Here is a 12444-nt window from a genome sequence, read left to right on the forward strand (position 1 = left end):
CTTTTGCCAGCTCTACCAAATTATATTATCGTGTTCATCAGCATACAATCAATTTTCATCTATGCCATCAAACGCTTTGCTTCTCCTTCCCATCTTGCCACCCATCCCTAACGCCCAGTCCTTTGACACCGACCGTCACAGAGCGGCGAGCGCTGTCCCCGGCGCCGGCGCCTTTATACATACATCTATTGGGAGCGGTCTGCGCGGTGGCGGGCAGCGGCTGTGAGGCTGTGAAGGCGGCGCCCTGCGCGATTGCACGGACTCGAGAGGCGCCGCGAGTTAGTACTCCGCCACTTTTGCGCCAATCGAGGTGACACCGATTGTTTGTTTTGAATAAATGTTTTAAATATATGAGATGAAATGAGATGAGAAGTTCACCCTTTTTCTCAATCATCGATGTCCGGTGTTCTCTGCTCGTTCATCCACAACGAAAAGACACCGTGCCCGGCGTGCACCGATAACGTTGATGTCTAAGAAAGGGAGTCGAAATTGTACGGAGGTAACAAACAAGAAATTGTGCGGCATCGTCAAGCATTTATTTCTTACTTAGGAAGCAAGCTAATTACCATTGACTTGTTCCAAGTTTAGGCGGCGAACTAATAAGTTACTACCATGCAAATACGAAACAATTATGCGTATCGATGGAACGGCTTGTAATGCCGCAACTACGAACAGGTCATAAGGGCCACAACTAATTAAGTTACATCAAGACAATTTAAAACTTTTGGAGGGTAACGTAAGGCGACAAAATGAACATGCGAGTTAAATGTGGCCAGTAAAGACCGTAAAATTATTGTTATGCATTTTAGTTGTTGTGCCATTGTGCCCAATAAATAGCGCATTTAGTTTTGACCGGGATGGCGGTGTTCGATTCGTAGTGGCTGTCATGGGGCTGCAGAAAGCTGCATCCCATTAGCTATGAGGCAATTGATAAGGACTGCCGAGGGTTAGGCATAGGCAGGCACACTATCTGTCTATGACATCAGGCGTCATAGCTGACAAGTTCCTCAATTAAACGCGGAGCTCAAGTCCGGCAGGTAACGGACAGCAGTTGAACTTTTCAATCCAGCCTTGAAAGTTCTGTTTTATTTTGGCGCCAGTCACCACTTTTCCGTCCAGGCAGGCGTGGCTGTTGACACCTGGCTCAATCTCGTTGACTTGTGGATCTTCCTCGCTGCAGCCGTCCCCCAGACTGAGGCCCGTGTTGACGCACAGCAGCGCCCCCAGCCGAAACGGCTGGTTGGAAGTGCCCGGCGCGTAAAGCGCGGTCACCACATAGCCATTTGGGCAAGTCCTCAGCTGAAAACAGTCAACAGTCAGCAGCGTCAGTGTTCAGGTGCGGCTCGCTACATTGGGACACTATTCGTATAGTGCTAAATCGGTCTCAACTTACATCATTGATAGCGAAACACGAGCTTAATTGACCTTGCTGCAGGATGCATAAACTAAACCGGGATCATATAACCCGGTCCTCGGACTAATTCTAGGTAGATTTTACCCAGAATTGGTAAAGGCTACTTCGACGCTTCGTAGATTTGTAACAATGTATGCACAGAACAGCGTAGGAGACATTGGTTTCTAATCGTACGACATACCTTCATCAATTGCTCCAGGTTTGAATTGCACATCTCATGACATGTCTTTTTTGTTACGGTACTTAACCATAAAATTATACATATGCGAGTGGGAATTCCCTTGCTCTCATTTTTCTTGAATATCTAGGAATAAATATTCATGGTTGCAGAGAAAAAATAGATGGAGACTCGTCTAAACAGTAGGTAGTCGCAGCTCATGAAACTACTTAACGATTATTACAGCTAAGCAATTATAGGTAACCAATAACTAAATAATCATAACACACATGACATTATTCGATAACTCTACAGCCCTAACCCGCGACCTGGTGGGGGGGGGGGGCTATTTTTTGCCCCCCCCCCCTCCAGACTTTTCGATATATCTCCAGAACCGCTGCGCCGATCGTCACCAAACTTTCAGTACCCTCCCAGACATCAATTTTACACATTGTGACCAATTTTTTTCAAAGGCTATGATAGGTTGGCCGGAAATGACGTCAGAGTGACGTCATGTTCTGCCGTTTTCGACCCAAAAAAGGGTTTCGCGGGAAGAGCTGTCAGGCCTATAGCTTTGCAAATACAGAAAAATGCTTAAGACATAAAAGCTGTAGAATCAACAGGGCTACAAAACTGCTATCTCGGATTTTGAAATTTTTGGATTTTGACCCCCAAAAATCAAAAAATATATTTTTTGGATACAATAATAGAAAAATCCAAAAAGTTTTTTGAATTTCGCGAAAACCGGAATATATGTGATAGTCCTTACCGCCTTACATCCACATACCGAATTTGAGATTGATACCTCTTTTTTTGGCGAAGTTATAGCGAAAAAACTTCAAAATTGATGACGTCAAATTTTCAAACTCAATTTTTAGCAATTCTAGACCCCGTAGCGCAAAACAAAGACCACCATTAGACTCCCCGTGACACGCTGCATCGAATCAATACCCATTTTATGCAAAACTATCAACTTTAAAATTTGACCTTTTTTGGCCTGACCTTGACCTGACCTTGACCTGACCTTGACCTGAACCTCACCAGAAAGTGACCTAAGCCGTATCTGATAGTCTTATAACCAACACCATTGAGTTGGAAATGAAAAATTGGCCATAAAACATGCATCACACAACCTTAGTAGGTAAAGTTGGGCTCATGTGACCTGACCTGTGACCCTTGGTGACCTGACCTGTGACCTGACCTGGTATTGTCAGTGACCTCTAATAGCAACATATCTACTAGGCAACTGACGCCCTATCGCTGATTCTCGACAAAATGCGTTTTCCTCGGTGTTAAGCGCATTCCCTAGAAGACCCGTGAACGGTGAAACATTTCATCTTTGACCTGACCTGTGACGTCATCGGTGACCCTGAGGTCAATGAAATTTGGTTTCCTTCGACAAATTTGACAGACCTTTCGAACGCCGTTTGAATTTTGCGGATCCGTCCAGTAGTTTCGGAGATACGAGGGGGGGGGGCAAAAAATACCCCCCACCAGGTCGCGTTATAAACAGACCCCACCAGGGCGCGGGCTAAGAGGCGAGATGGTGGGAGGGCACTACAAACACTTACAATTCCATCTGCGTTGAGATCAACAATGCTCTTCCGTGTGGTGATGAAGGGAGTTAGAGCGCTGGTTGCAAGGTTAAAGATGCCTCTGCAGAACATGTCAGAGGGATTGTCGAATTCTTGTATTCCATCCGTTCTTAGCATCATGGCTCCAATAACCACCTGATCTGAAATGACAACACAATGGTAATTGATTGCTGGTCGGGGAGAATGTTCGCCGCATAACATGTCAATGACAACATTGAGCATGCAGGATTCCCATAATGATGAAGTTGCCGGCAATGGGACAGATGGCATTCATGGCAAAAGCGGGGTGTCTCGGTAATGGAATGGAATGACATTGGCCATAATGAATGGGCGGGAGCGCGGAGCCCGGTCAGGAGGCAAAGGCTATCGCCGAAACTGGCGATATTTTACCAGCACATATGCATATTTAAGCAAGGATCTATTGTGTGATCAAAGGCGAAACCTTTCCAGCTAAGATGATGGAAAGTAATTACTTGGATCAAGTTTGCGCGCCATTACCGCTGCATAATACCAGAAATTGGCGTTCAATGTTGCGGTGGTAACCTGCAAAACTGACCCTGTTCTTGGTCACGCACAGCTCATACGAATAGCACATGACACGCGAAGGCACTACACTAATTCATCACTTCCTTTCAGCTTAAGCGCAATTCAGCTACAGTGAAGGCGCTGGGCAGTACGAGTATAACGAAACTGAACATGCCAAGTTTAGTGAAGTGAACCGTCCGTCCGTGACTATTTATTCTCGCTCCGGTCTTGGTAAATATGCATTTGCTAGCAGCTGGTAAACACTAAAAGGTGGTGAATGCTTTTTTGTAAATTCGTTACGAATGTTTGAATGGTCAGAGCCGGAGCCTACGCTAAGCAGAGCTTGTTGCGTAAACCCCGAACTCTACCGTCCGATCTCGCTATTCCGGGTAACGGGAGAATTTATATAGATGCCAAAGTTTAAAACGTGCCCCTCAAAGCCGGACACGGCCTGTCCCACTCAACTGACTTCAACTGGCTGCGGCTGCTCCCACCAACCGCAGGCTTTCCCTGTCAGGAGTCTCAAATATCGAACGCCGGAGCGACTCGAACCCGGTCTCTACTGGGAGGTGCTCGCTCAACGCTCTACCAACTGAGCTATCGGGACATGCGACATTAACTAAACACGATAGATGTGATTGCTGCTCAATCTTTCGCTACACTGAGGGGAGCGACTGATCTCAGCTTTCGTTATCTAAAGTCTAATTGTGTCGAATTTTCATGGAATAGCTCGATCATTTCATGCACAGATAATTGAGTGTACGGTTCGTACTCCATAATTGTAGCTTCATTAGCGATTTCTTTACATAGTTAGGTAAAACGTGTAGGTAAAGGGAATCATTATTAAATTACAAACGAATTGGAGCTTGTAATGAGTTCACCAATAAGATGTTGCAGCTAAGTACTGAAGACGGTAGCCCTCCATCTCGATTCAGATGTTTAATCAATTATTTCTTACTGGCTGGGCAAGACGAACTCCAGGCGTTGTTGGTATCCTTGACCCCTCCAGGGACGAGAGAAACTAGGCCTGTGAACAGTCACCGCCTGTTATACATCCTTACACATTACAAGACACGACATAAGAAGCTTCAAAATACATGTCAGCAAGGAAAAAGAAACGCTTCAAAATTGTCTGAAATAGGACTATACATCTTTATCATGTATGCCATCTTTATACCGCTTACACGATCCAATATAGGGTGTTTACTAAAAATTGACACAAACTTTGAATGGCTGCATATCAAACGTGAAGCAAGCTATTACGATGCAACTTAGCATAGAGATTAAAGGGACGTTTTTATCATACCGAGCATAAAATTTCACGGATATAATGAAAACAGTGGCGTTGGAGGTCGTTTTAAACAAGGACTACCAAAAGCCCATTGGCAGGCTTTCCCAAAATAGTTAGCACGTCAATGGGAGAGTTTGACACGTACAAATACCTAATGAAAACTTAAAATCTCAAAATTAGTTACATACCGTACAGTGGGACGAAAGTTCTAGAGGGTGTGGGAGTCCGAAAAGCTGAAGTGGTGTAATTGTGAAGATATTCACCTGAGGAAGGGTCGGGGCCCCGAAAATGCACGTGGAGGGGCTTTTTGACACCTCACGGCGCAATGCTGCTGATCAGTAAGGTATTAACTGTGCCTAAGCGAAGAAGATATATCACACCTGAGACTAGGCTGAGTTACAACCGGCGCAAATGATTTCTCGAAGCGACTGGGAGCAACATAAGGCCAGAGAAGTAAATATGCTATGGTCAAACAAGGGACAAAAAATGCAGAAAAAAGTTTAACTATTTAAGGTAGAAAAATCATGTTTTTAGTTAAAGGGCGACAATTAACTAGACAATGGAGTGTTCTGTTGTGATGTCATCGATGATACAAGGGCTAACGTCCATTTAAGTGTCAGCATGCAAGCTAACGCTGGATGCCGTGGTGTATGTGTTATTTCAGAGAATATCATCAGTTTGACTTTATTCCTCCTGACTGGTCCTTTATAATATGATGCTTTTTTAGCCAAGTGTATTATTAAGCACTACAGGATCATGCAGAACAACATATTTAACCAGAAGGTGATTTTCTGGTCCGACCTCGCGCCAGCACACTAACCAGGGGGCGCCTTGAGGGCCCCGGCCGATGTAAAAATTCCCATTGGAACGAGACCCGATAAGCCATTTTTCACGCCTGAAATTTAACAAATGAGCATCTAATGTGATTTGCCTAAGGCTATAACGTATGTTGGTGTCTTTCGATTTCATACAAAATATCAACTGGTTGCTCATTACCACCATCAACTGGCCAACATCACAGTCCACTGGTGCCAGAGCTTGTGACAACACTTCCAAGGAAATGTCCAAAAAATGACCGATAGGGATCAGGTAAATCTGTTGACGCTCTACGGCTTACAGCAGATGCAATGTGCATTACAACAATGCCTCGTTTGTTTAAATCGGTACATTTTTACTGAAGATACAGCCTGCTAAACTTTGTGTCAATTTTTAGTGAACACCCATTATGTTAAGCCGTAAACGTTATCCAAACCTTTTCCCTTTACATGTCATGTCATTACATTCCATTAGATGCCAAGACCTTTCGTACACTTATACACTGTCAACTCGGACCCACCTGGGGTAGTCGCAGCGAGCGTTGTCGTACTTGTGGTGGGCTCTGTGGTGCTGGTGGAAGAGGAAGGCTCCGTGCTGCTGATGCTGGTTGAAGACGTAGGCTCAGCGGTGCTGCTGATGCTGCTGGTCGAGGAAGGCTCAGCGGTGCTGCTGATGATGGTCGAAGAGGGAGGCTCAGTACCGCTGGTGGAAGAAGGCGGTTCCGCGGTGCTGCTGCTGACAATGGTGGAGGACGCAGCCGGGTCAGCCGTGCTGCTGACGGTGGACTGGCCAACCGGGTCGGCCGTGCTGTTACCGGCGCCGGCAGCAGGCGAGGCGGTGGTCGTCGTCAGCTGGTCGGCGGTCACACACTGACCCTGCAGCGGGTACAGGCCGTCCTGGCAGACGCAGCGCCCGCTGTCGCACCGCGAGCCCTCCACGACGAACGTGCACTCACCGTCCGACCGGCAGTAGTCGCCCAGGCGGGCTGGAACGACGGCCAGAAGTCAGAGGACACACGGGGGCAGCCGCTAGACTGCATCTAACCGGCGGCCATTTCGTTCCACCGACACAACATAGATGACATGCACACCATTTACTGAGCGGAACTGCTTTTCTCGTCTGATACCCGCCCCGCACCAGAAACAGAACCTCATTACTCGATTCATGCTCAACCTTTGAAGTGACGTTTTTTCTCTTGCCTGACACTCACCTTTTCCATCCATGAAGCGGAGCTGGCCTGGTCAATACTCAGTACTCACCCATTCCATGCCGGAGGCGCAGCTGGCCTGATTGATGCTCACCTAACTCACCCATTCTATCCCTGAAGCGGAGCTGGCCGGCTGGCCATTACTCAATACTCACCCATTCCATCCCTGACGGGCAGCTGGCCTGGTCAATACTCAGTACTCACCCATGCCATCCCTGAAGCGCAGCTGGCCGGCTGGCCATTACTCAGTACTCACCCATTCCATCCCTGAAGCGCAGCTGGCCGGCGCTCAGCAGGGAGGTGTGGCCGGTGGTGGCTCGGCCCCGGCTCGGCAACCGTCGACATCCGTCGGCAGGGGCGTAAATGTAGCTGAAGCAGCCAGGGTCCGAGAGACACCGGGCGCTGCATTCACCTGCGCCCCTCGGACGAAAGAGAAGAGAGGAAGGGAAAGAGAGAGAGAGGGAGAGAGAGAGAGAGAGAGAGAGAGAGAGAGAGAGAGAGAGAGAGAGAGAGAGAGAGAGAGAGAGAGAAATAAAGTAAAAGGAGAGAGTGAGAGAGTGAGAAAGACGCAGGGAGGAGGAGGGTCAGAGTTTATGGCAGATCAGCGGCAACGGTCGTAAGGTGAAACAATACGAGTAGAGCGTATCAGTATAGTTGAAAACATGGCAATTGGCGAGTGGCAAGTGAACGCCTTACGATGCATCGTAAATGATATTCTTGTATTTTGATTAGATGGCATTGTTACCTACGTTTATTTGATACGTTAATTGAATTATTTCAATATTTATAGGTACATAATGATAAGTGATATGAGATGGAGTGTATAATACCCGTTTTCACGACACTATCTGGTACACATTTGGCTTATATTTGGTGCAGTTTTGGTGCAGATTTGATCAAATAAGGTTTATTGTGTTTCATAGAGGTTATCTACTTGGGTTGCACTGCACAGTTGCTTATATAACTGCTTTTTCAAATGATCAAACATTATTTTAGACTGAAACACTGAAACAAATTCATGATATGAAGACATTTGTTATAAAAAAGAAGATTTGGTGCAGATTTAGTTAACCCTCGCACGCAACCCTCGCATGTGTGCGGCGTTTGCCAGCTTCTAATGTGTAGGGGGGGGGGGGGTCGGTTGGACCCCCCTTGCCGTTTGGCCCCTGATCGAGCTAGAGCTTCGCGGAAAAAAAAACGAGCGTGTTGCCCGTGACAAGAGGAAGCCGATGATACCCAATTTTAAGGTCCTAGATGATAGATCATTGGTTGACCTTCCAGGTCAGGTCAATGACCCAAAGTCGGGAAAATCGGGACCTGTTAACATAGGCGCGGGAGCCGGGGGGGCAGTGGGGGCAGCTTGCCCCCCCAACTCTGGGACCGTGGGGGCGGTGCCCCCACAGCTTTGAGACGGAATACCACACTTTTTTTGCAAATGTTTTCTTTTTTTGTTGAAAAAGCCGAGGGGTGAAAAATAAGTGGCCTAAAACCGGTGAGAAAACTAGATTTGGGGGTACCCTAGGTTGATCTCTATTATGGTGTGCCCCCCCAGTCGGAAAGTAGTTCCCGCGCCCCTGCCTGTTAAGTCGTAAAGTGTGGCTGCTAAGGGGTTTTTCGGGCTGCTGATCACGAATATCGTGTTGGTTTTGATCACAGATGATGTTTTTAAGCATTTAGACCAGGTCGGGTCAGGTCAGGTCCGGTCAGGTCAACCAGTAGGCGTCGTGACGGGTATTCGTAGTACGTGTCAACCACCTCTGACAGCTTCGTAACATGTTACGAAGTCACCAAAACTACTTCGTAAATGTTCAAATGGTTGCTAAATTCGAATTCAGCTCCAAAAACTAGCCTAGTAACATGTAAAACTCGAAAAAGTGAATCGAGGTCACCCGAGTTCACCAAAGGTCAATGACCTGACCTGACCTTTAGGTGACCTTGACACCCACCCTAATGTATGGGAGCAACATCAAATCATATGTTTGAACGTTTGAAACCACGAAAAGCTTGCAAACGCGCGGCTAATGCGAGCCGACATACGCGAAATCGCGATTCCGGCCAAACATGGTCTCGGAAAAGAGGTCACAGGTCAAAGGTCATTTGGGTCAGGGTCATGAACTTTTCCGGGTACGTGTAAAATTGATCAATGCGAGGGTACTGAAAGTTTCGTCGCGATCGGCCGCTTTTTACGCGAGTTATTCGCGAAAAACCATGGGGGGTCCATCCGACCCCCCCCCCCCCCTACACATGCGAGGGTTAAGTTTGGTGCATTCACTATAACCCGCCGTGAAAACGGCTAATAGAAATGGAATCAAGCTGAAAACTACCCGACGAGGATCAAAATGCAATGATCAGCGCAGAACCACAAATACTTCTGAAGTAATTAAGTGGATAAGCAAGGTGTTAAAAAAGTAGAGCTCATCATTGCGTATTCATTGCTTCCATCGTCTGTTACTTCCTGATGCATTGTGGATGGCGGACCATTTTACAGAGCTACACTGAGCTATGGGTTATGTATAAACCAGTTAATTTTGTCAGTGATTCAGTGTGTGTTTTAGCATATGTAGGCTGGTATGGTACTTAAAGCTCATATTTTCTTTTCACGTTTAGGCTACGGTGCCGCCCGACACACATATGTCAGCACGTCGAGGTTGATTGTCGCTGACGTCAAAGAGACGTAGTAGGAATCCCTTTGATCAAGCAATGTACACATAACTACGATATTTATAAATTATATGGTAATTACCAAACATTGCAGTGCATCTGTGAAAACTGGCATGACTGTCACTCAACTGAATGGACATGAAAGAGTGTTGCAAAGGTAGTTATCGACTGCAACCGGCGTGAAAACACATCGGACAAGCTTAGCAATAAACTTTGCTGATAAATTTATAAATTAACCCTCGCCGGACCTATTGGTTTTCTACATACGCGCCGGCCGAGGAGGGGGGGTGGGTGGGTACGACCCCCCTCGCCGTTTCGCCCCTGGTGGAGCTAGCGCGTCGCGGAAAAAAACGAGCGTGTGCGCCGTTACGAGACGCAGAGATTGGTACCCGATTTTAAGGTCCTAAGTCAACCGGTGACCTCTGAGGTCAGGTCAAGTGACCCAGGGTACGGTTCAGTTTTTGGTGAATAACTTCGCAAAAAACGGCCGCAGAGCCGCGATTTTGGCAGCATCGTGTTCGCCTCGTTCAGGCGCGTCGAATGATATACTTTTTGTTCGGGTCAGGTCAACTTAGGGTGTTGACCTCAGGTCAAGGTCAGGTCAGCACCCCCAGGTCAGGAAGTTGGTCAAAAGAGGTCATGCTGCATATCATTCGATTTGGCAGGTCTTCCTGAGTCCATTGGTGGCTTTCCCGGCTCGCTAGCTTAATTTGATCAAGAGTTATTGACGAAAAACTAATATGACCTTGATGACGTCATAATGACGCAAGGTCAACATTGCAAAAGTGACGCATCTAACCTTGCAAGGAGTGCATCAAATCACGATTCTGTGTGCTTGAGATAGTTGGAGATCGTTCCCGGCGCCAGAATAGCAGTTTTCATTATTCCCCATTGACTTATAATGGTGAGGTCACGAAAATGACCTGACCTCATATGACCTTTAGGAAAAATCCGAGATATACAAGTTGTGAGACTCATAATGGATACTAGATCCTGCAAGTTTCATTTCCCTGTGACATCTCTCCTGGCAGTGAGGGCGTTGCGAAATTGCGACACCTGAAGACCGTGCAGAGGTTCACTTATGACGTCATAGGTCAGTGACCTGACCTGACCAAAAATACGGTTGGTGTCAAAAGATTCGGCTTGAATCAAAGGTCAGGTATGCCAAGTTTCAGCTCTCTATCGCCAGAGTGCTCGGAGCTATCGCGAAAAACCCCTATGGGGGGGGGGCGGCACCCGCCCCCCCCCTTCGGCCGGCGAGGATTAATACATTTAGATATTTCTTAACCTGTTAAATAGATTTAGAATAAATTTAATTTAGAAATAAATTTAGAATTAAGGTGAACGATGTGCTTGCACGCCGTTTGAAGCTAACAAATTTGTAACATCCGGACCGTGACATCCGTTGGACAACCAACGGAGTGACGTTGGTTCCAACATCCCTTAGAAAATGACATCGTTTTATATTTTATCCTCCGGGGATCCCGAACATACTGGGAGAAGACGGGTGACTCACAGTCGCTGGTGACGCTCGGGTCGGCCGCAGGCAGGTCTCCCGGATGTTTCCATGTCAGCCAGTCGTCGTTCGGAGGGTCTCGCAGCAGGAAGTTGACAGCGTTCAGCGGACGACTCTGCTGCACCAGTCCGTCGTAGGCGGAGACTGCCAGCGCCGGCGGCAGCAGCGCCGCACACAGCCCGAGCAGCGCAGCCAGCAGCGGCGGTGTCGGCCACAGACCCATCCCGACGGCCCCTCAGACAAGTCGGTGCTGGCGCGAGTGACTGTCGAATAACCTGCCGTCGGCGCGAGCGGCTGTCGAGTGCCCCGCTGTCGGTGGCGGCGCGGCGCCGCGGCGGGCCCACCGACACCACAGAAACGCCACAGCAACCTCCGTGGTTAGGGGTAGCCGAATAGCCTCATGCGCCCTCGATTCCATTCACTGTTTCATACTTTATGCAACGCAAGGCCATTGAATGATGTCAAAGGTTGTCGTGAGAAAAACGCATTACTTTTAAGCGCTCACATTGCATGCCTTGGCTTACCATAGCACCGCACTAAAGAATCACAAAGGAACTACACACAAGTTCAAAATGAATGAAAAATCGGAAACAATAGAATCGAACAAGCGCTGCGAGTAAGCGAGTTATCAATGGTTTAAGGGACAAATCTCAGCATGAGCGGTCCAACCCGACCGCGGGCCGGCCCAGCCCCGTCCTGCGGGAGCTCGAGAACAGCTGGGCCTAGCGCTGAAACTTGGTACACGGTTAGGGACCGGTTAGTAGGATTCCTCGCAAAAGTCTGCTGGGGTCCAGCTTGCACTCATACGCACGTGTATGGGGTCACCTGCACATCTCGAGAACGACTGGGCTGATTGAGCTATGCAATTTAGTGACCGTTAGGTGCCCCGGACAAGTCAGTTGGACCTCACTTGGACGTGCGCACGTGCAGGGTGCCGCTCTTACATCTAAGAATTCCCTTGCCAGTTGCGCTCAAAGTTGGTATGTACATTTTTATGGATCGGCTAGAAGGATGGCCCGCACAAGTCAATTGTAGGTCGGTCTTGCATCGCACTTCCGCACCTGCGGTCTCACTGTCTCGCTCGCTCGTTTGTCGCCGCAAAGACGTTTACTGGGTTAGATAGAGTTCACCAAGACGTTTTGAATAAAACTGTGCCAATTCTTCACAACAACATGGTTCTGGATCGATATTCACACCCCAGTTCGATGTTCAATTATTCATATTCAGTCCCCAGTAAAGAAGCTACGACAGCCTTTGAAACT

General features: G+C 47.7%; 1 protein-coding gene across 1 annotated transcript; it reads right to left on the reverse strand.

Moving 5' to 3' along the window:
- Window positions 1-514: 514 nt before the first annotated feature.
- On the reverse strand, window positions 515-11490 carry LOC122376385. The gene is made up of 6 exons (XM_043356234.1): window positions 11183-11490; window positions 7262-7417; window positions 6319-6783; window positions 4650-4718; window positions 3143-3306; window positions 515-1299 (listed from the first exon to the last, which is right to left on the reverse strand). The coding sequence occupies exons 1-6, from the start codon at window positions 11403-11405 to the stop codon at window positions 1012-1014; spliced, it is 1365 nt and encodes a 454-aa protein (XP_043212169.1). The 5' UTR covers window positions 11406-11490; the 3' UTR covers window positions 515-1011.
- Window positions 11491-12444: the final 954 nt, after the last annotated feature.

This window comes from Amphibalanus amphitrite, unplaced genomic scaffold (genome assembly GCF_019059575.1).
Source record: "Amphibalanus amphitrite isolate SeventyFive unplaced genomic scaffold, NRLGWU_Aamphi_draft 000042F_arrow, whole genome shotgun sequence".
Lineage (NCBI taxonomy): Eukaryota > Metazoa > Arthropoda > Thecostraca > Balanomorpha > Balanidae > Amphibalanus > Amphibalanus amphitrite.

What these genes read in the sequence shown, in the direction of transcription:
- LOC122376385 (XM_043356234.1), bottom strand. Translation starts at nt 11,405, where the DNA reads ATGGGTCTGTGGCCGACACCGCCGCTGCTGGCTGCGCTGCTCGGGCTG. An exon ending in GCGCTTCAGGGATGGAATGG is followed by an intron (nt 6,784 to 7,261) that starts GTGAGTACTGAG and finishes CCGTCGTTCCAG; the next exon opens with CCCGCCTGGGCGACTACTGC. An exon ending in GAGTTCGTCTTGCCCAGCCA is followed by an intron (nt 3,307 to 4,649) that starts GTAAGAAATAAT and finishes TTGTCATTTCAG; the next exon opens with ATCAGGTGGTTATTGGAGCC.